The 21,993-nt window shown below is 39.9% G+C and overlaps 1 protein-coding gene, 1 long non-coding RNA gene and 1 pseudogene across 4 annotated transcripts; 2 read left to right on the top strand and 1 right to left on the bottom strand.

Moving 5' to 3' along the window:
- Positions 1-41: 41 nt before the first annotated feature.
- Positions 42-3,491, bottom strand: LOC133976605 (uncharacterized). 3 transcript variants are annotated; one of them, XR_009924847.1, is made up of 4 exons: positions 3,477-3,491; positions 1,034-1,071; positions 783-938; positions 42-196 (listed from the first exon to the last, which is right to left on the bottom strand). It is a non-coding gene; the product is annotated as an uncharacterized LOC133976605 (long non-coding RNA). The 3 variants fall into 3 exon arrangements; XR_009924846.1 differs by lacking the exon at positions 1,034-1,071; XR_009924848.1 differs by lacking the exons at positions 1,034-1,071; positions 3,477-3,491 and adding an exon at positions 3,020-3,034 and having other exon boundaries at positions 783-940.
- Positions 3,492-5,590: 2,099 nt separating this feature from the next.
- Positions 5,591-12,792, top strand: LOC133976599 (tetraspanin-7-like). Its single transcript, XM_062414847.1, has 7 exons — positions 5,591-5,699; positions 9,747-9,935; positions 10,893-10,967; positions 11,059-11,154; positions 11,949-12,104; positions 12,448-12,531; positions 12,724-12,792. The coding sequence occupies exons 1-7, from the start codon at positions 5,619-5,621 to the stop codon at positions 12,790-12,792; spliced, it is 750 nt and encodes a 249-aa protein (XP_062270831.1). The 5' UTR covers positions 5,591-5,618.
- A 1,689-nt stretch (positions 12,793-14,481) lies between these two features.
- On the top strand, positions 14,482-21,028 carry LOC133976385 (mid1-interacting protein 1-B-like; annotated as a pseudogene).
- Positions 21,029-21,993: the final 965 nt, after the last annotated feature.

Here is a 21,993-nt window from a genome sequence, read left to right as displayed (position 1 = left end):
CTGTAATACACAATAATACACAATAATACACAATAATACACAATAATACACACTAATACACACTAATACACACTAATGAACACACTGAATGAGACACACAGAGCAGACACGTTACCTGGTTTAATCTCCTCAAACATCTGATTGGCTCGTCGATTTCGGACCAGAACCTGTGAGGCCAGTCGGCTGTTCAGGAAAACTACAAACAGAACGAGTTTAAACCGGTTAATGAAGATTATCTGAACATTTTAATGAGTAAATATAAACATATATCTATACTCAGTTGCCAGTTTTATAAGGTACGAGGTAAAGTCTATTTTATGATCATTTTCAAATTAGTTTATTGTGTTAAATGGTGTTTCTATTATTTTGTCCACTCAGTTTCATGAACATATTGAACTATCGTAGCCTGAGCTGGTTGTCGTTTAATTTAAATTAGATGAGATCTGATTGGTGCAGATTAGCTTCACTTCAACAGGTTTATTTCCATTAAACTCAATTTAAGGTGTTTGTGTGAAAATGAAACACATTTACTAACAAATACATTAATAAATATATATATCAAACCTTATTTTCACTTATTTTATGTTTCTTTACTTGCTGTCGTGTCTATAACGCCTTTAAATGCTTATATTTGTGCATAAAGTCCAGTTTTTATATAAGATATTATGATTATTACCTTCTACTACTACTCCCTATATCACCACTATATCATTAATGTTACTACTAATATATCTACTGCAGCTTCTTCCTGTATTATTGTAATAAAGGTAAATGAGAGGTACCATGGTCAGCCAGGCAGCTGTGCAGTAGAACCAGCAGCAGAACAGCAGCTGGTCTCGATGTTGGTTCCCTCATGATCCAGAACCTCCGAGCAGAACCTCAGACCAGAATCCAACAGACTGGCTCTTCACTGTGTCTCTGTGTGAGTCTCGCTCTCGCTCTGTGTTAACAGGGATATTGACCCAAAGGTCAAAGTGTGATGAGTCAGGCCGATGAGTCGGACGTGTTTAATGTGAATCTCTGACATGTTTACCGAGACTCAACCAGCTGCATGCAGGACACAAAGCTTCTCTGGTGTGAGACATGCAGGAGTAGATAGTACGGGTATCAAATACATTACACATTGTTTGGATAATATCTCTCTATATATCTATATATATCTCTATATATATCTATATATATATCTCTCTATATAAATATATCTATATCTATCTAAGACTATCAGTAAGGCTGAACGGCAGTCTAAAGCCACACCATTCCTCCTTTCCTTTCCTCCTCCTTTCCTTTCCTTCCTTCCTTCCTTCCTTCCTTCCTTCATCCCTCCTTTCCTTCCTTCCTTTCCTTCTTCTTCCCTCCTTCCTCCCTCCTTTCCTTCCTTCTGTGTGTCTGTTATCATACTACCATACAGTGTTCCTTCCTTCCTTCCTTCCTTCCTTCCTTCCTTCCTTCCTTCCTTCCTTCCTTCCTTCCTTCCTTCCTTCCTTCCTTCCTTCCTTCCTTCCTTCCCTCCCTCCCTTTAATGGACCGGCCCACATCAGATCATATTGTTTACTTGATCAGAACTATGTAAAGATCACGGTTTGGGTTCAAATGATCTTTAACGATATGCAACCTTTATCGTCATGGCAACAGTGAACACCACCATTAATGGACATGAGCCAGATTAAGTGGATTAGAGTTTCTAATGTAGCTGCTGCCTTGCATGTTTCAGGTATCCTCCCTCTCTAACACACCTGATGTCTAATTATAAGCTTCTTATGATAACGAGTTAATTATTATTATAATCAGGTGTGTTAGAGAGACACCTGAAACATGCAGAGCAGCCCTCCAGGAGCAGGTTGGAGACATTAGGAGTCATATGTGCAGCTTTTCTTGTTTTAACAGTGACGTATCAGGATTTACAACAACTCAATGTTAGAATAATAACAACCAGCATATCTAATGCAGTAGTTCAACATTCAGAGTGTTGTTTACCTGAAAATTCATATTATAATGTGAAAGTGTTTTAGTGGGTTTATCAAGATTAATTGGCACTGGTAAAGATATATTAAATAAATAAATACATTAAAAAAATAATAATAATAAAATAATAATAATAATAAATAAATAAATAAAAATTGATAAATAAATAAATAAATAAATAAATAAAAATAAATTGATAAATAAATAAATAAGTAAATAAATAAATAAATAAATAAATAAATAAATAAATAAATAAATAAATAAATAAATAAATAAATAAATAAATTGATAAATAAATAAATAAATAAATAAATAAATAAATAGATAAGTAAATAAATAAATAAAAATATAAATAATAAGATAATAATAAATTAAAAATAAATAAATCCTCAGATCAATCTTCATTCCAGCCGTCTGCTTCCATGAAATATCTTATATAAAAATAAAAGATCATTTACAAAAAAAAAAAAAAAGCAAATACTTTGTTTCCAAACACTTTATATCACTGAAAAAAAAGATGTGAAGCGTGTTCAGTAAATTAATTTATTTGAAAATGAATCATGGTCGCACCACATGACTGTTTTTAAGGCCAATTAATCTTAAAAACCACTAAAATCACTTAATTTCTAATGTATAATATGAATTGTCAGGTACACAACACTCTGAATGTTGAACTACTGCTTTAGATATGCTGGTTTTTATTATTCTAACATTGAGTTGTTGTAAATCCTGATACGTCATTGACCCACATGCATCATGTTTTAGGGTCGGCTCCGCCCTCTCTTCCAAATATGGGCACTTCCTGTCTCAGAAGATGGACGTCCACAAACTAACGGGCGACTTCATGGTGACTACGTTCATTATATACAGTCACTGATTTAAACTCAATGAAACGTATCTGAACAGTTGAGTAGCTTTTAGAAAACATTTAATATAAGTATTTTATTTATTCTTAAAACCTTTGGCTGCTAATTTCACAACAATCTGCTTTTTAGGTTTTGGTGTTTTTCATGAATCACATCCAGTCAAACTCATATTTAAGAGAAGTTTTACTCACAGTCGTCTCTCTGACCCTCAGAGTAGATGTTCCTACAGTATGTACACACTGTTTAAAACTACGTCACTGTGCAAATGAACAGAGTGTGTGTGTGTGTGTGTCTGTTCTGTGTGTGTGTGTGTGTGTGTTTGTATGTGTGTATGTGTGTGTGTGTATGTGTGTGTGTGTATGTGTGTGTGTGTCTGTGTGTGTCTGTTCTCTGTGTGTGTGTGTGTGTGTGTGTTTGTGTGTGTGTGTGTTTGTATGTGTGTGTGTCTGTGTGTGTGTGTGTATCTGTTCTGTGTGTGTGTCTGTGCGTGTGTGTGTGTGTATCTGTGTGTGTGTCTCTGTGTGTGTGTGTGTCTCTGTGTGTGTGTCAGTGTGTGTGTGTGTGTTACTGTGTGTGTGTGTGTGTGTGTGTGTGTGTGTGTGTGTGTGTGTGTGTGTGTGTGTGTGTGTGTGTGTGTGTGTTACTTACCAACGCTCACACCTTTTTAAAACTCACCGTCTGCATTAAAGCAGTTAGAAATAAAAGAAGAAGAATATCATGATCACGGTTAAGGAATAAAAGTGATGAAAGAAGAAAGAAAAGTCCAGTTAAACACACACACACACACACACACACACACACAGACACACACACACACACACACACACGCTGCAGTGAGTCTGTATTGATCGAGCATCGGTCTGACTCAGCACGACTCAGAGTAAATATTTTCCTCCAGATACGGAGGTGAAAGTCTTAAAGGCAGAGTTTGATCAGGTGGATAAAACCACATGGTGCACAGTTATATTCTCATAAAGTCTAAAACTCCTTTAACATTCACAGAGGCTGGAATTTATAATGATTAACAGCAAATAACACCAAACATTATCTGAAAAGCAGTAAAACAACAAAGTGAGGCCAGCTGAATATTTGAAGTGAATAAAACAACATTAGTGCTGTACATGCTAACTAACCAGTAAATAGAGAGCAACACACACTGCCCCCTGGTGGACAAGTCAAGAAGAACACAATGAAAAGCTTGATAAGTGATTGTGCTGCACTAACAATAGAGAGCAGTTAGTTAGAGATCATCAACCTCTGAGCATGAAGTTAGCAACACCAGATATGACCATATATAGGTCCATTAAAAAGAGGGAGGGAAGGAAGAAAAGACAGGAAAGAAAGAAAGAAAGAAAGAAAGAAAGAAAGAAAGAAAGAAAGAAAGAAAGAAAGAAAGAAAGAAAGTAAGGACAGATGGAAGGAAGGAAGGAAGGAAGGAAGGGAAGAAAGGAAAGAAAGAAAGAAAGGACAGATGTAAGGAAGGAAGGGAGGAAGGAAGGAAGGAAGGAAGGAAGGAAGGGAAGAAAGGAAAGAAAGAAAGAAAGGACAGATGGAAGGAAGGAAGGAAGGAAGGAAGGAAGGAAGGAAGGAAGGAAGGGAAGAAAGGAAAGAAAGAAAGAAAGGACAGATGGAAGGAAGGAAGGAAGGAAGGAAGGGAGGATGGAAGGAAGGAAGGAAGGAATACATAGAATCCCATTTAAAACTGCTCATTAAGGTTAAGGGTAAATGTATAAATGTTTTAGGTGACTGACAAACACACGGTCGGTCTTTTGGAAACCCAGGCGGGGAGCTCTGGTCCTCTGAAATGAGGCCAACGCGGAAGTAACTTAAAGCTGCATTCTATCAAAAGGCCACCAGGGGGCGACCGTTTTGGTGTCAAAAGGACTTCCGTCTCTATACAAGTCAATGGAGAATTCACCAACTTCTCACTTGATTTCTAACCTCAGTAAACGTTTTCAAAATGTGTTTATGGTCTCAATCGCTAGTTTAAAGCCTTCTTCAATGCAGTATGATGTTCATTTGGGACATTTTGGCCTCCCTGATTTTATATGTGACGATAAAGCAGGGTATGCATTAGGGCGTGGCTACGTGGTGATTGACAGGTTGATTGGTTCACAGGTTCAGGAGGGCGCCTCATGCTCCTCCTGATGCCCATATAAGTAGAATCCCTGTTTTTATTTTTCCCAGCATGCACCTGAAATTTTCAAGATGGCGCTGCTCAGATCCGATACTATTCGCTTCCAAGCAGCAGTGTCACTACCCGATCTGAGTCACACATGCGCAGTAGCGTTCGCCATCGTCCTCCATCTTTGAAAGCTACTTATGGCAACTCCACTTGGACAAACTTTTTTTTTTTAGAGTGAGTCTCTTTACCGGCTGCTGCTGGTTGGGGTGCAGCAGCTTCACACCGTCACACCTCCCTGTTAATTGTGTGGTGGTAGTGTGAAGTATGAGGGTCACATGTTTGCACTGTCACCCTTCAAACCACCAACCACATGTCGCTCTGCACGTCTCATCGAACCAGACTTCACGGCCGCCGGGTCACAAACTGACACATTCAGACGTTAGATGGAGGCTTCGGTTCTTCTCAAGAGGCTCAAACATGAAAGTTGAGATTCGTGTCAATGTTTGAGTCATTTTAACAAAAGATAAAAAGAGAAGAATTGACACCAAATGTGGGCTGGCTCTGTCCCACTCACTGTATATCCCCGTTTACGCTGCAGGAAGACAGAAAGAGAGAGAGAAAGAAAGAGAGACAGAGCGTTAAAGTGAGAGAGAGTCAGTTGGATTATGGCTCCGAGGAGGATGGAAACCAAACCGGTGATCTTCTGTGTGAAGTCGCTGCTGCTGCTCTACTCCTTCATCTTCTGGGTGAGAAAACACTTCTTTAAATCTATTCATCTGCTTCATTAACACACTTTAATATCAGCAGGGAGGTGGAATATCTTTATGTTGGGAGTGTTTGATGTCTGTTAAACCAAAGTGTCTATAAACCTTTTACACATGAAATCATCCAGTTAGAATGAGTCTGTTCTTCTTTTTCTACTTCAGAGTCGATAGTTTAGCAGTTGGACACGATGACTATAATACCACCTTAAAATCACTGTAACACCACGTTAATATCGCTATGACACCATGTTAATATCACTATAATACCACCTTAAAATCAGTATAACACCACTTTGAAATCACTATAACCCCAACGTTAAAATCACTACAATACCACATTAAAATCACTATAATACCACCTTAAAATCACTATAACACCATGTTAATATCACTATAATACCACCTTAAAATCAGTATAATACCACTTTGAAATCACTATAACACCATGTTAATATCACTATAATACCACCTTAAAATCAGTATAACACCATGTTAATATCACTATAATACCACCTTAAAATCACTATAACACCACGTTAAAATCAAGTTTCTTCTTAACTTACTAGAATTTTTTCCCAAATTTTATCTTTACATCTTCGTAGAGGTTGTGTTTATTTTAAAACGTTGTCATCGTCTCCACTTAGTAATAATCTGTCCATGTTTCCTTTGGTTTTAGCTTTAAATAAACAACAATTTAACCCTCACATGCTGTTCAGGATCAAATTTGGCCCATTTTTTTTTACATTATAGACATTTAAAAACAACCTATACACATCTTATAGCCGGACTTTTCCTAATATGACCCACAAAATATCAAAAATGGGAATAAAATGCATCTTTTTCTTTATATTTTGTGCAACTGATATTCAGTAAATGTTCTCCTGCACCATGAAACAGTGTCCTTTTTCCATAAATACACAGAAAACACTCTTCATTAAGGATTAATCAAACATGTATTAATGACTGATGAGGAGTTTATGACTGCTAATTAATGTAGAGGCTGATAATGAGTCAGCAGCATGTGAGGAAACAGCAGCATGTATCTGAGAAGTGAGACAATCTAAATTAAATCTGCTTGAGTTTATTTTTTGTTGGTGTGAAATTTAATCTTTTTTTAATTTTTTTAAAGCTTCACAAACACGACGATTACACACATCCTGACTTTTATCTTTCCAATCCAGAATGTGAGACGAGTTAAAGGAGTCAAAATCAAACGTCTCCTTCATTTATCTCCCGACTCGTCTCCTCTTTTTATCCCTCAGCCTGAAACTCAACAGACGTCTCCGTAAACCAGACGTCCCCGTAAACCAGACGTCCCCATAAAACCAGACGTGCCCATAAACCAGACGTCCCCGTAAACCAGACGTCCCCGTAAACCAGACGTCCCCGTAAACCAGACGTCCCCAAAAACCAGACGTCACCATAAACCAGACGTCCCCGTAAACCAGACGTCCCCAAAAACCAGACGTCACCATAAACCAGACGTCCCCATAAACCAGACGTCCCCATAAACCAGACGTCCCCGTAAACCAGACGTCCCCATAAACCAGACGTCACCATAAACCAGACGTCCCCTTAAACCAGACGTCCCCGTAAACCAGACGTCCCCGTAAACCAGACGTCCCCGTAAACCAGACGTCCCCAAAAACCAGACGTCACCATAAACCAGACGTCCCCGTAAACCAGACGTCCCCAAAAACCAGACGTCACCATAAACCAGACGTCCCCGTAAAACAGACGTCCCCGTAAACCAGACGTCCCCGTAAACCAGACGTCCCGGTAAACCAGACGTCCCCTTAAACCAGACGTCCCCGTAAACCCAGACGTCACCGTAAACCAGACGTCCCCGTAAACCAGACGTCCCCGTAAACCAGACGTCCCCGTAAACCAGACGTCCCCAAAAACCAGACGTCACCATAAACCAGACGTCCCCATAAACCAGACGTCCCCGTAAACCAGACGTCCCCGTAAACCAGACGTCCCCATAAACCAGACGTCCCCGTAAACCAGACGTCCCCGTAAACCAGACGTCCCCTTAAACCAGACGTCCCCATAAACCAGACGTCCCCGTAAACCAGACGTCACCATAAACCAGACGTCACCATAAACCAGACGTCCCCGTAAACCAGACGTCCCCGTAAACCAGACGTCCCCTTAAACCAGACGTCCCCAAAAACCAGACGTCCCCAAAAACCAGACGTCACCATAAACCAGACGTCCCCGTAAACCAGACGTCACCATAAACCAGACGTCCCCGTAAACCAGACGTCCCCGTAAACCAGACGTCCCCTTAAACCAGACGTCACCATAAACCAGACGTCACCATAAACCAGACGTCCCCATAAACCAGACGTCCCCATAAACCAGACGTCACCATAAACCAGACGTCACCATAAACCAGACGTCACCATAAACCAGACGTCACCATAAACCAGACGTCCCCTTAAACCAGACGTCCCCTTAAACCAGACGTCCCCGTAAACCAGACGTCCCCGTAAACCAGACGTCACCATAAACCACCTTAACCAGGTTAAAGATGCTCAAACATGCACAAATAATACGATTAAATATTCCTTTACTGCAGCAGTAAGTGATACTAAATAACACAAAGAGCATCAATAAAAAGAATAAAGAGCAATAAATAATAAATAAGTACACAAGCAATAATAAAAAATTAAAAAACTAGTAAAAAAGAAGAATATATGATAATTTTTTAACATTACGACCTTTTTCCTCCAGTTTCTTTAATATAATGACTTTATTCTCCAAATAATCCTTTAAATAATATTTTCTTTTAAACCTAAATACAAGGCAAAGCAGCTTTATTTATATAGTGAGTTTCATACCCAAACTCAATGTGCTTTATACACAAAACAAACATTTAACAGTAAGAATTAGAAATAAAAAAACATAAAAATAAAACCCAATAACAGTAAAAACATGGAAACATTAAAACATCTGTACTAATAATAAAAAATAAAAACAAAGTACAGAAAAAAAAATCATTATTTAAATTTTGTCGTAATATGATTTTTTTTCCAGAAAAGATGCAAAAAATAAAAAATACGCTCAAAATGTTTATTATTATTATATTATATTATTTTCTAGAAATACTAAAAACTTGTTTCTTGTAATATTATGACTTAATTCTCCAAATCTCAACAGTGGACCTAAAACAGTCTGCTAACCTTAAGTCTAAGTATTAAATTAGATTATTTTATTTTATTTCGAATGTGTAAAAGAAGAACAAACAAAAAAAACAAAAAAACAACATATATATATATTAAAAAAAGAAAGCACAATGGTCTCACTGAGAACATGATGCAATACCCTTACAACCACATCCTAATTTAATTACTAATTCATAACATCATACAATATCTTACTAATATATATTATATGTAATGTCAATATATAATCTATATTTACTGTTATCCATATATAAATTAAAGTATCAACAACACTATAATACTATAATAATAATTACAGCTGCACTTATTAATTATTCTCACTGAGGAACATCTGCACTAAATTACACTTCTCCAGTTTTTGTAAACATTGTTATTAAAGTTTTAATCTTACTTTATGTTTATTATATTATAGATTATATTAAACTAGTGTTCCTGTTAAAGTGCTCGAAGTGTTTCCAGAGTTACGAAGACGTCGATCGACTCGTCCCTACTTCCCGTCTGTGTGTCAGTTTGTCACTTTCCTGTCAGAGTTCATTACAGAGTCATGTGCTGCTGAATCACACACACACACACACACACACACACACACACACACACACACACACACACACACACACACACACACACACACACAGTAACAGACACACACACACACACACACACACACACACAGCTGACAAAGTGAAGTGTAGTAATAAGGTTTGTCTCCTTGTTAATTGTTGATTTATAACTGTAATAACTGTCAGGACATAAAATAATAAACTACACTGAACCTACTGAGATCAATAATCCCCCCCCTCCCCCCCCTCCCCCCCTCCCCCCCTCCCCCCCCTTACAGGTGACAGGTGTGGTCCTGCTGGCGGTGGGCTTATGGTGGAAGTTCATGTTGGGTCCGTACATGCTGCTGATCTCCAGCGGCCCGTCCAACGGTCCGTACGTCCTCACCGGCACCGGAGCCTTCATCGTGGTGTTCGGCCTGTTCGGCTGCGTGGCCACCTGCAGGGGGCGCCCCTGGATGCTCAAACTGGTCAGAGCATGCTCATTATTGGTGTTCAGTTTGTTCCTAACATTTCTTACTTCTTATAATCCAATAAACTACTTCCTGTTAAAGAGACAGTAACAGAACTATTAAACTACATAGCCTCAGTATTATTAAACTACAGCTGCTCCACAGGGATCAATACACTTCTCTTTTGGCGCTTTTCCTCTACACAGTTCCAGCACGACTCGCCTCGTCTCGCCTCGGTTATTTTTGCGTTTCCACTAGGCATAGTACCTGGTACCTGGTCCTTTTTTAGTACCTGCGCTCTGGTGAGGTTCCAAGACGTCAACAGACTGCCGGCCACTGATTGGTCAGAAGAGTGGTCGCTGGAAGCGTCATGAGCCGTCCCACACAAGAATCAAACCCAGCATTTTTAAATACCGGCAGCAGCGTTACCATAGTAACAGCTATACGGCTCAATTTTCTTGATTTGTGTGAGACAGAAAGCCTCATACAGCAGCAAGTACACCACTGCCTCCATGTCCTCCATTGTTTATGTGTTTGTGTCGCGTATAAAACAAAGTCACGGCAGTTTAACGCAGCGTTGCTATGACGACTCCGCCCACGTTGAGTAGGTACTGTTTTGTAATGGAAAAGGTTCCTGGAACCGTATCGAGCCGAGGCGAGGCGAGTCGTGCTGGAACTCTGTAGTGGAAAAGCGCCATTTATATCTCGGTATATTGATGATTAACTTGATGTTTCTCTGTTTGCAGACGATACTGTGATTTATTTACACGATGCTACGAAACACCACATGATCACACCTTTAAATAAATGTAATAAAAGCTCAGATCAGATATGAAACAGCTGAAGTTAAAGGTTATTTTGCAGATTAAGAAAAAATAAACATAATAATTTTATTGTGTATGAAGTTATAAGAAGTTAACCACATGATTAAAATGCTGCTTTCTGTTAATATTTACATCCTGGAAATCTCTGCAGTACGCTGTGTTCCTGTCTCTCGTCTTCATGACTGAACTCATCGCTGGGATCTCTGGATTCATCTTCCGCCACGAGGTTAAAAACACACACACACACACACACACACACACACACACACACACACACACACACACGTTGCTGTTATTAACGCTGTGTTTGTGCTCAGATTAAAGGAACCTTCCTCACGACGTACGGCGACGCAGTGATGAGATACGACGGGATGGACGACAGGAGTCTGGCTGTTGATGGCGTCCAGAGAAGAGTCAGTTTATATCCTGATCAGTAATCAATAACTCTGGACAACATTCAGATACTGTTTAAGGGTTGTTGAACCTTTAAATCTCGGATTTAAATTATCGGATCTGAACAGCGCCATCTTAAAAATGTCAGGTGCATGCTGGGAAAAATAAAAACAGGGATTCTACTTATATGGGCATCAGGAGGAGCATGAGGCACCCTCCTGAACCTGTGAACCAATCAACCTGTCAATCACCACGTAGCCACGCCCTAATGCATACCCTGCTTTATCGTCACATATAAAATCAGGGAGGCCAAAATGTCCCAAATGAACATCATACTGCATTGAAGAAGGCTTTAAACTAGCGATTGAGACCATAAACACATTTTGAAAACGTTTACTGAGGTTAGAAATCAAGTGAGAAGTTGGTGAATTCTCCATTGACTTGTATAGAGACGGAAGTCCTTTTGACACCAAAACGGTCGCCCCCTGGTGGCCTTTTGATAGAACGCAGTTTTAAGTTACTTCCGCATTAGCATCATTTCAGAGGACCGGAGCTCCCCTCCTGGTTAAAATGTAATAAAGTATTTAGATTACAACTGAAAGGACAGTTAACCCACCTATGAGGTCATCATTACACCACAGGGATCAATAATGGCACCACTTCTCTTTATCTCTCTTTATATTGATGATTAATGTTTGCAGACGATACTGTGATTTATTTACACAATGCTACGAAACCCCACATGATCACAGCTGAATTAAAGCCTTACAGATGATGATGTCCCCTGTGTGTGTGTGTGTGTGTGTGTGTGTAGCTGCATTGCTGTGGTGTTTATAACTACACCAGCTGGATCAGCACTGTGTATTTCCCCGTCAGCGGGATTCCCGCCAGCTGCTGCGTCAGTTTCTCCGACTGCAGCGTCGCCGACATGAAGAACGCGACGGTGGCGGCAAATAAAGTCTACAAACAGGTAACACAGACACACAGACACACAGACACACACACACAGACACAGACACACACACACACACACACACACACACACCGAGGTCTGAGATGAGTTAAGACTTTAGAGATTGAGTTAATGAAGGGTGTCGTCTTCCTCCCTTCCTTCTTTCCTTCTTTCTTCCTTCCTTCCTTCTCTCCTTCCTTCCATCCTTCCTTCCTCCTTTCTTTCCTTCTTTCCTTTCCTCCCTTCCTTTCTCCCTCCTTTCCTTCTTCCTTCCTTCCATCCTTCCATCACTCCTTCCTTCCTTCCTTCCTTCCTTCTTTCCTTCCTTCCTTCCATCCTTCCTTCTTTCCTTGTCTCCTAGGGTTGTTATGAGTTGGTGACGTCCTTCATTGAGGGAAACATGGGAATCATCGCTGGAGTTACATTCGGCATCGCCTTCTCTCAGGTACTCATTGAGTTTATTAATGTCAGGATGTGAATGAGTTTATAATAATTATAGATTTATTTAGTTTATAATAATGAGTTTATAATAATTATAGATTTATTTAGTTTATAATAATGAGTTTATAATAATTATAGATTTATTTAGTTTATCATCTTTAAAGAAATAAAAGGTTTTAACTGTTGATGATCTCAGTTGATAGGAATGTCTCTGGCCTGCTGCCTGTCTCGCTTCATCAACGCCAACCAGTATGAGATGGTCTAAGGTAACACACACACACACACACACACACACACACACACACACACACACACACATACATATACACACACACACACACACACACACACACACACATATACACACAACACACACACACACACACAGAGTAACACACACACACACACACAGAGTAACACACACACACACACACATAGACACACACACAGAGTAACACACACACACACACACACACACACACACACACACACATAGACACACACATAGACACACACACAGACACACACACACACACACACATACACAGACAGAGACACAGAGACACGCGCACACAAAGACACACACACACACACGCAGAGACACAGACACATAGACATACTCACACACACACACACACACACACACACACAGAGACACACATACACACACACACACAGACACACACACACACACTCACACAGAGAAACACACACACACACATCCTGTTGTTCATCATCACCTCTGTCTGTTGATGATTTTCTTTCACAGGAAGGAGGCGAGGATTCACGTTGCCATGGAAACACACAGAGAGCATCTCGACGTTCATCTCTGGGTTTTGATTTTTTTTCTTTGCTCTCTTGAAGCTGATTGGTTAACTCTTGTTTCTACTGACATAATAAATCGAGTCGTTTGTTCAGTTAAAGTCATTTTTTACACTCATGATGTGGAACTGAAGCATCCCCGCTAATTTTATTTAATATTTATTAACTTTATATTAAGTTGGATTTATGTTTCTGTCCCTCAGGAGCCAAAAAAACCTCCCCAGTGTTTACACAGCTGGTTTTTAGTCTTTAGATTATTTGGGGATTTGCAGGTTTTGCATCATGACTGAATGTTGTGGCTCTGATGAAGACTGTGAGAATGCTTGAAAGCTCCAGATCAGCTGCTAAATGTACGTAATGTATGTAATTAAGAGATTCTCCTTTATTTATGTGTCTGTACGGCAAGCAGCAGGTCCAAACTCTGGTTTACTGTTGGTGTTTTCAGTGATTTACTGCATGTGACACTTTGATTAAACATTCATTTAATTCATTGTCTTCAGATTACGCATGTTTAGTTTTTTTCAGTGGGAACAGTGTTAATAATGTAACAAGTCATGTGGTGAACAATAAAGCAAGAAACAACTGGAGGATTGTTTATTTATTTTCTTTTAAAGGTGGAATATTTGTTTTTGTTCATATGGTAGAATATTGTATTTTTAAGTTGAATATTCTTTTTTTAATTTTTGGGTGGATATTAAATTTATTTATTTTTGGCGTGGAATATTCTTTTTTTATTTGTATTTTTTGGGTGGAATATTTTTTCTTTTAGGGTGGAATTTTTTTGGGGGGGATATAAAATGTATTTTGGGGTGTAATATTATATTTATTTATTTATTTTTTGGTGGAAATTTTTTTTTGGGAATATTAAATTTATTTTTGGATGGAATATTTTATTAGTTTTTATTTTTGGGTGGAATATTTTATTAGTTTTTATTTTTGTGGTGGAATTATTTTTAGTATGTATTTATTTTTGAATATTATTAAACTTTTATTTTGGAATATATTAACTTTTTATTTTGGAATAATATTAAATTTATTTTGGAATAATTAATCTTAACGCCTCGGTTCCCTCGTGACGTCAGCCTCTTTGTCGGGCTGTGATTTGCTGTGTTTGGAGGTTCGGTCTAAACCCCGCCCCTTTACCATCCCGGTGCCCTCGCGCTGATTAACGGAAAGAAACCGGCAGTCACACACCGACCGGATACACGAGACACCGGGAGACATCGGGAGACACACGGTGAGTTAACGGCTCCGGTAAAGTAGCGTCGTAGTTAATATGCCGGTGAATGTTTCCGTTATCGGACAACGGCAGAACTTCCTGTTTGTACCGGACACTAGTCGGTACCGGTGATAGGTGTTAACGTTCACGTTAATTACTGGCAGCTGAGCATCCTTCTTTGATCCCGTAACGGTTCAGCTCCGGTAAGTAACGGAGTTGCTTCTAACGGGAACCGGAACTGAGTTAGCTTAATGTAGCATGCTGATGCTAACCGAAGCTACTTCCGGTTTGTTTTCATCATGTTTCAGTTTATTCACAGATATATTATCAATGTTTATAAAAACAGAGATTTATTATAAATGTTTATAAACCCAGATTTATTAGTATTAGTGTAGTATCACGGTTATAAACAGTGTTACCATGGATACACGAAGACTAATAGCAGACAGGAGACTACAGTTAAACAGTCATGTGAACATAACTAGGTGGATGGAGTGTGTGTGAGTGTGCGCGCGTGTGTGTGTGTGTATGAGTGTGTCTGTGTGAGTTGTGAGTGTATAAATGTGTGTGAGCTAGTGTGTGTGTTTGTGTATCATATCTGTATATATATATATGTGTGTGTGTGTGTGTGTGTGTGTGTGTGTGTGTGTGTGTGTGTGTGTATGTGTGTGTGTTTGTGTATCATATCTGTATATATATATGTGTGTGTGTGTGTGTGTGTGTGTGTTCGGTCATTATTTCTCTGTTCTTAATGTTTCCAACATAGTTAGGGTTAGGGTTAGCTTCATGTGTTGTTGTTTCTGAGCATCATAATGTTTTAATTAATAGAGCTGATGGAAAACTCTCTGCTCTACAGTCACTGTTGGTTGTTAGTGATTGAAGCTTTATTACAGATCTGCAGCTTTAAACATGTAGAGCTTCAGTCTCATGTGATGTAATCACACTGATACCTGCAGGCTCCCTTATCATCTAATATTTAATATAATTACTATGTTTATTTACTGAAATATAGTTTTATAAGGTAAATATACTGCATGGTGTTCTCTAGAGCTCAACATGTTCCTCTGTTCCTGTGTTCCTCTGTGTTCCTCTATGTTCCTCTATGTTCCTCTATGTTCCTCTATGTTCCTCTGTGTTCCTCTATGTTCCTCTCTATGTTCCTCTGTGTGTTCCTCTATGTTCCTCTGTGTTCCTCTATGTTCCTCTGTGTTCCTCTATGTTCCTCTATGTTCCTCTATGTTCCTCTATGTTCCTCTGTGTTCCTCTATGTTCCTCTCTATGTTCCTCTGTGTGTTCCTCTATGTTCCTCTGTGTTCCTCTCTGTGTTCCTCTATGTTCCTCTATGTTCCTCTATGTTCCTCTATGTTCCTCTATGTTCCTCTGTGTTCCTCTCTATGTTCCTCTATGTTCCTCTGTGTTCCTCTATGTTCCTCTATGTTCCTCTATGTTCCTCTATGTTCCTCTATGTTCCTCTCTATGTTCCTCTGTGTTCCTCTGTGTTCCTCTCTATGTTCCTCTATGTTCCTCTGTGTTCCTCTATGTTCCTCTATGTTCCTCTGTGTTCCTCTCTATGTTCCTCTATGTTCCTCTGTGTTCCTCTATGTTCCTCTATGTTCCTCTATGTTCCTCTATGTTCCTCTGTGTTCCTCTCTATGTTCCTCTCTATGTTCCTCTGTGTTCCTCTGTGTTCCTCTATGTTCCTCTGTGTTCCTCTCTATGTTCCTCTGTGTTCCTCTGTGTTCCTCTATGTTCCTCTATGTTCCTCTGTGTTCCTCTGTGTTCCTCTGTGTTCCTCTATGTTCCTCTGTGTTCCTCTCTATGTTCCTCTGTGTTCCTCTGTGTTCCTCTATGTTCCTCTATGTTCCTCTATGTTCCTCTGTGTTCCTCTGTGTTCCTCTATGTTCCTCTGTGTTCCTCTCTATGTTCCTCTATGTTCCTCTGTGTTCCTCTATGTTCCTCTATGTTCCTCTGTGTTCCTCTGTGTTCCTCTATGTTCCTCTGTGTTCCTCTCTATGTTCCTCTGTGTTCCTCTGTGTTCCTCTATGTTCCTCTATGTTCCTCTGTGTTCCTCTGTGTTCCTCTATGTTCCTCTGTGTTCCTCTATGTTCCTCTGTGTTCCTCTATGTTCCTCTGTGTTCCTCTCTGTTCTTCTGTATGTTCCTCTGTGTTCCTCTATGTTCTTCTGTATGTTCCTCTGTGTTCCTCTCTGTGTTCCTCTATGTTCCTCTATGTTCCTCTGTGTTCCTCTCTATGTTCTTCTGTGTTCCTCTATGTTCCTCTCTATGTTCCTCTCTATGTTCCTCTGTGTTCCTCTGTGTTCCTCTCTATGTTCCTCTGTGTTCCTCTATGTTCCTCTATGTTCCTCTGTGTTCCTCTCTATGTTCCTCTCTATGTTCCTCTGTGTTCCTCTGTGTTCCTCTGTGTTCCTCTCTATGTTCCTCTGTGTTCCTCTCTATGTTCCTCTCTATGTTCCTCTCTATGTTCCTCTGTGTTCCTCTGTGTTCCTCTGTGTTCCTCTCTATGTTCCTCTGTGTTCCTCTATGTTCCTCTGTGTTCCTCTATGTTCCTCTGTATGTTCCTCTGTGTTCCTCTCTATGTTCCTCTCTATGTTCTTCTGTATGTTCCTCTGTGTTCCTCTCTGTGTTCCTCTCTGTTCTTCTGTATGTTCCTCTGTGTTCCTCTATGTTCTTCTGTATGTTCCTCTGTGTTCCTCTCTGTGTTCCTCTATGTTCCTCTATGTTCCTCTGTGTTCCTCTATGTTCCTCTGTGTTCCTCTCTATGTTCTTCTGTGTTCCTCTATGTTCCTCTCTATGTTCCTCTCTATGTTCCTCTGTGTTCCTCTGTGTTCCTCTCTATGTTCCTCTCTATGTTCCTCTCTATGTTCCTCTGTGTTCCTCTGTGTTCCTCTCTATGTTCCTCTGTGTTCCTCTATGTTCCTCTATGTTCCTCTGTGTTCCTCTCTATGTTCCTCTCTATGTTCCTCTCTATGTTCCTCTGTGTTCCTCTGTGTTCCTCTGTGTTCCTCTCTATGTTCCTCTGTGTTCCTCTATGTTCCTCTGTGTTCCTCTATGTTCCTCTGTATGTTCCTCTGTGTTCCTCTATGTTCCTCTCTATGTTCCTCTCTATGTTCTTCTGTATGTTCCTCTGTGTTCCTCTCTGTGTTCCTCTATGTTCCTCTGTATGTTCCTCTGTGTTCCTCTGTGTTCCTCTATGTTCCTCTATGTTCCTCTGTGTTCCTCTATGTTCCTCTATGTTCCTCTGTGTTCCTCTATGTTCCTCTATGTTCCTCTATGTTCCTCTGTGTTCCTCTGTGTTCCTCTGTATGTTCCTCTATGTTCCTCTATGTGTTCCTCTGTGTTCCTCTCTATGTTCCTCTGTGTTCCTCTGTGTTCCTCTGTGTTCCTCTATGTTCCTCTATGGGTTCCTCTGTGTTCCTCTATGGGTTCCTCTGTGTTCCTCTATGGTCCTCTGTGTGTTCCTCTATGGGTTCCTCTGTGTGTTCCTCTGTGTGTTCCTCTGTGTGTTCCTCTGTGTGTTCCTCTGTGTGTTCCTCTGTGTGTTCCTCTATGGGTTCCTCTGTGTTCCTCTATGGTCCTCTGTGTGTTCCTCTATGGGTTCCTCTATGGGTTAGGGTAGAAGTCAGCTGATCTGAGGGTGACATCAGGTCATCAGCTGATCTAACAGGAAGTAGAGTCAGAGTCCAGCAGCTAGAGACTCATTAATGTAAATATTGAACAGTGTTGGACTCAGACCAGCGCTGTTTGTTTCCTGTCTCACTTTTCTGTTCTCACTACAGAAACTCTGATACCTGATTCAGAGTTATAGTTCATTGATGTAATGAAGTCGTATATTTTATATTTTATAGTTTAATCCATCAGGACAAATACAGACACAAAAAACAACAAATATTTGACTGTTGTTTTGCTCTTTTACATGTTTATTGATTAGTGTCTCTCTCTCTCTCTCTCCCTCCTTTTCTCTCTGCAGGTGTTTTTGTGCTGTGTGGTGAAACGGTCGGCTGGCGTCCTGCAGCAGGGTCGCAGCCATCGGTCAGAAGGCACAGGAAGTGAGGTCACCAGTAGTGGCCCGTTAATCCTCTAACGAGCTTTAGTTAATCAGCCGCTCGTGTGATGCAGAAGAACTCTCTGTACACGGCCATGAGCCGCTTCATCGGTGCCGTCAACAACATGGACCAGACGGTGATGCTTCCCAGCCGGCTGCGAGACGTTCCGACCAACGGAGCCGACGACGGAGCCGACGACGGAGCCATGTACGGCTCCTACGTGCTGCTCAAGTCCATCCGGAACGACATGGAGTGGGGCGTGCTGCAGCAGGGGGGTGGCGTCCTGCAGCAGGGGGGGGGCCTCATGCTGCAGGGGGGGGGGGCTCATGCACCAGGGGGGGGGGCCCGTCCTGCAGCAGAACGGCGGCGGGACGGAGGCGGCGGAGGACGAGGACGACCTGGAGAAACAGTTTTACTTCCACCTGAACGGACTCCACGCCGTTCTGTCCAAGCTGACGCGTAAAGCCGACACGCTGACGAGCCGCTACAAGGAAGAGATCGGCTGCAGGAACTGAGCTTAACGAGCTTAACAAGCTTAACGGGCTTAACGAAGGTTTTTAATTAGATTAAAACTCGTTAACAGGAAACAGAAACTTCCATTTTTCATCATTTCCTTTGTTTTTTTTTTGTTTAACAAGTCAAAGTTTATTTCTGAAAGTTCATTTAAAACAAACTCAGTTCTGTTCAAGCTGAAAAACACAAGATTAAAAAAGTAAAAGAACAATTCTGAAAAATATAATTACACAATAAAAGTCAGGATGTGGACCAACTGAAATAAAAAACCTGAAATATTTAAACATCTGAAACACAAAAATGATCAATAAAAAGTTTTTCAGGAGTTTAAAGGATTTATTAATTCTCTCCATCGACTGAAAATGTTTTAAATCTTCATGTTTTCAAAGCAACCAGAATAAAGAGTCTTAAATAATAAAATATTATAATAAAAACTTCCCAACATTATGAATCCCAGCAGAGATTCAAACAGTAACGTGTTTTTTGTGACATTTTAACAGATTTCTGATGTTTTTATTGATGAAACGTTTAATGATCGCCGGCTGCTGACTTCACTTCATGTTTTTGCTAAATTAATACAAGTTTGAGACTTTAAATTTGGCAAATTTGTGAGGAAAAAAACCCCCAAAACATTTATTTTCTCAACAACTTCCAGAGCTGTAAATTCCAGAGTGTCCTCAAACGCACCACGAGGACTTCTGATGATGTCACAACTTTGAAAATCAACGGAAGTTAACGTGAAAAAACCCAAAAACACTTTATTTTCTCAACGTCTCTCAGAAGTGTAAATTCCAGAGTGTCCTCGAACGCACCACAAAGACTTCTGATGATGTCACAACTTTAAAAATTGTCGGTAGTTAACGTGACAAAACCCCAAAACACTTATTTTCTCAACAATTTTCAGAAGTGTAAATTCCAGAGTGTCCTCGAACGCACCACAAAGACTTCTGATGATGTCACAACTTTGAAAAAACGACGGTAGTTAACGTGAAAAAACCCCCAAAAACGTATTTTCTCAACAACTCTCAGAAGTGTAAATTCCAGACTGTCCTCGAACGCACCACGAGGAATTCTGATGATGTCACAAATTTGAAAATTGATTATTGACTTATTATTATTGACTAAATCAATAAAAACATTTATTGACTGAAAACTTTTCTTCTGTTTCATACGGAAGTTAAAATGTGTCAAATCTGAATCATCGGTTTATTTATTTTTTCCGACATTTTTCGCCGTCCGACAGTAAAACGTTTACACTTAAAACATTGTTACTGTTCTTACTGATGGAAAAAAGGATCAATAATTAAACCGATCAGCTGCTGATCAATCAACTGTTTATTAAACTTTAACTAATGATTATTTTTACTCATATTTTATCTTTAAAATCAGTGAAAATATAAAAAATGATCATTAGTTTCAGCTCCAGTATAAAGCAGTGAATCATCAGCATATTTATATCTTTAATTATATTTTATGTATTATTATTATTATTATTGTTTATGTTTGTAAAGCACCTTCTCTGGTTTAGTCAGTGCTGTATAAAAGTTTATTTTTATTACTTTCTTGTTGCACTAAACAGAAACTATTGTTGACTTTTAGATTGTGTTTTTTTTTTCCATATTTAAAAAAAGTAAATTTTCCTTTTTATTGAATTTTTCCTTTTAAACAGTTAAAAGTTACAGGAAGTTAGAAATATTCAGAGCTTCAGCTGGATTATAAAACTATAACATATAACACATGTGACTGTTTTTAATCATTTAAAAAACTTTCAGGTCAAAAACATTTCTGTTAAAAAAAAAAAAAGGTATTTTTGTTGAGTTTTGTGTTTGTGACAGAAATGCTGAGCTCTGCATTTTATATTTAATGTACAGCTTCACTATTAAAAGCTTTTCATGAGTAATTCTGATGTTTGTTTGTTTCTTTAGTTTAAACTGTAAGTTACTGTTAACCCCGTCTGTTCCTTCCTTCCTTCCTTCTTTCCTTCCTTCCTCTCTCTTTCCTCCCTTCCTTCGTTCCTTCCTCCATCCCCCTTTCATCCTTCCTTCTTTCCTTCCCTATTTCCTTTCCTCCCTCCTTCTCTTTTTTTCCTTACTCGCTTTCCTCCCTTCCTTCTTTCCTTCCTCATCCCCCTTTCTTCCTTCCTTCCTTCTATCCTTCCTTCCTCTCTCCCTCCTTCCTTGCTCCCTTCCTCCCTCCTTCCTTCCTTTCCTTCCTCCTTCCTTCTCTCTGTCTTTCCTCCCTCCTTCTTTCCTTCCCTACCTATTTCCTTTCCTCCCTCCTTCTCTCTGTCTTTCCTCCTTCCTTCTTTCCTTCCCTACCTATTTCCTTTCATCCCTCCTTCTCTTTCTTTCCTTACTCTCTTTCCTCCCTTCCTTCTTTCCTTCCTCATCCCCCTTTCTTCCTTCCTTCTATCCTTCCTTCCTCTCTCCCTCTTTCTTTCCTTCCTTCCTTGCTCCCTTCCTCCCTCCTTCCTTCCTTTCCTTCCTCCCTCCTTCTCTCTTTCTTTCCTCCCTCCTTCTTTCCTTCCCTACCTATTTCCTTTCCTTCCTTTCCTCCCTCCTCTTTCTTTCCTTACTCTTTTTCCTCCCGTCCTTCTTTCCTTCCTCATCCCCCTTTCTTCCTTCCTTCTATCCTTCCTTCCTCTCTCCCTCCTTCTTTCCTTCATTCCTTGCTCCCTTCCTCCCTCCCTCCCTCCTTCCTTCCTTTCCTTCCTCCCTCCTTCTCTCTTTCTTTCCTCCCTCCTTCTTTCCTTCCCTCCCTCCTTTTCTTCCTTCTTCCTCCTTTCCTTCTCATTTTAAATATAAAAATCTGTTTCCGGTCAAATGTCGCCCTCCGGTGGACATCAGTCG

This window comes from Scomber scombrus, chromosome 24 (genome assembly GCF_963691925.1).
Source record: "Scomber scombrus chromosome 24, fScoSco1.1, whole genome shotgun sequence".
NCBI classification, from domain to species: domain Eukaryota; kingdom Metazoa; phylum Chordata; class Actinopteri; order Scombriformes; family Scombridae; genus Scomber; species Scomber scombrus.
The sequence above is the reverse complement of the archived record's forward strand: the minus strand, read 5'-3'. Positions and strand labels throughout refer to the sequence as shown.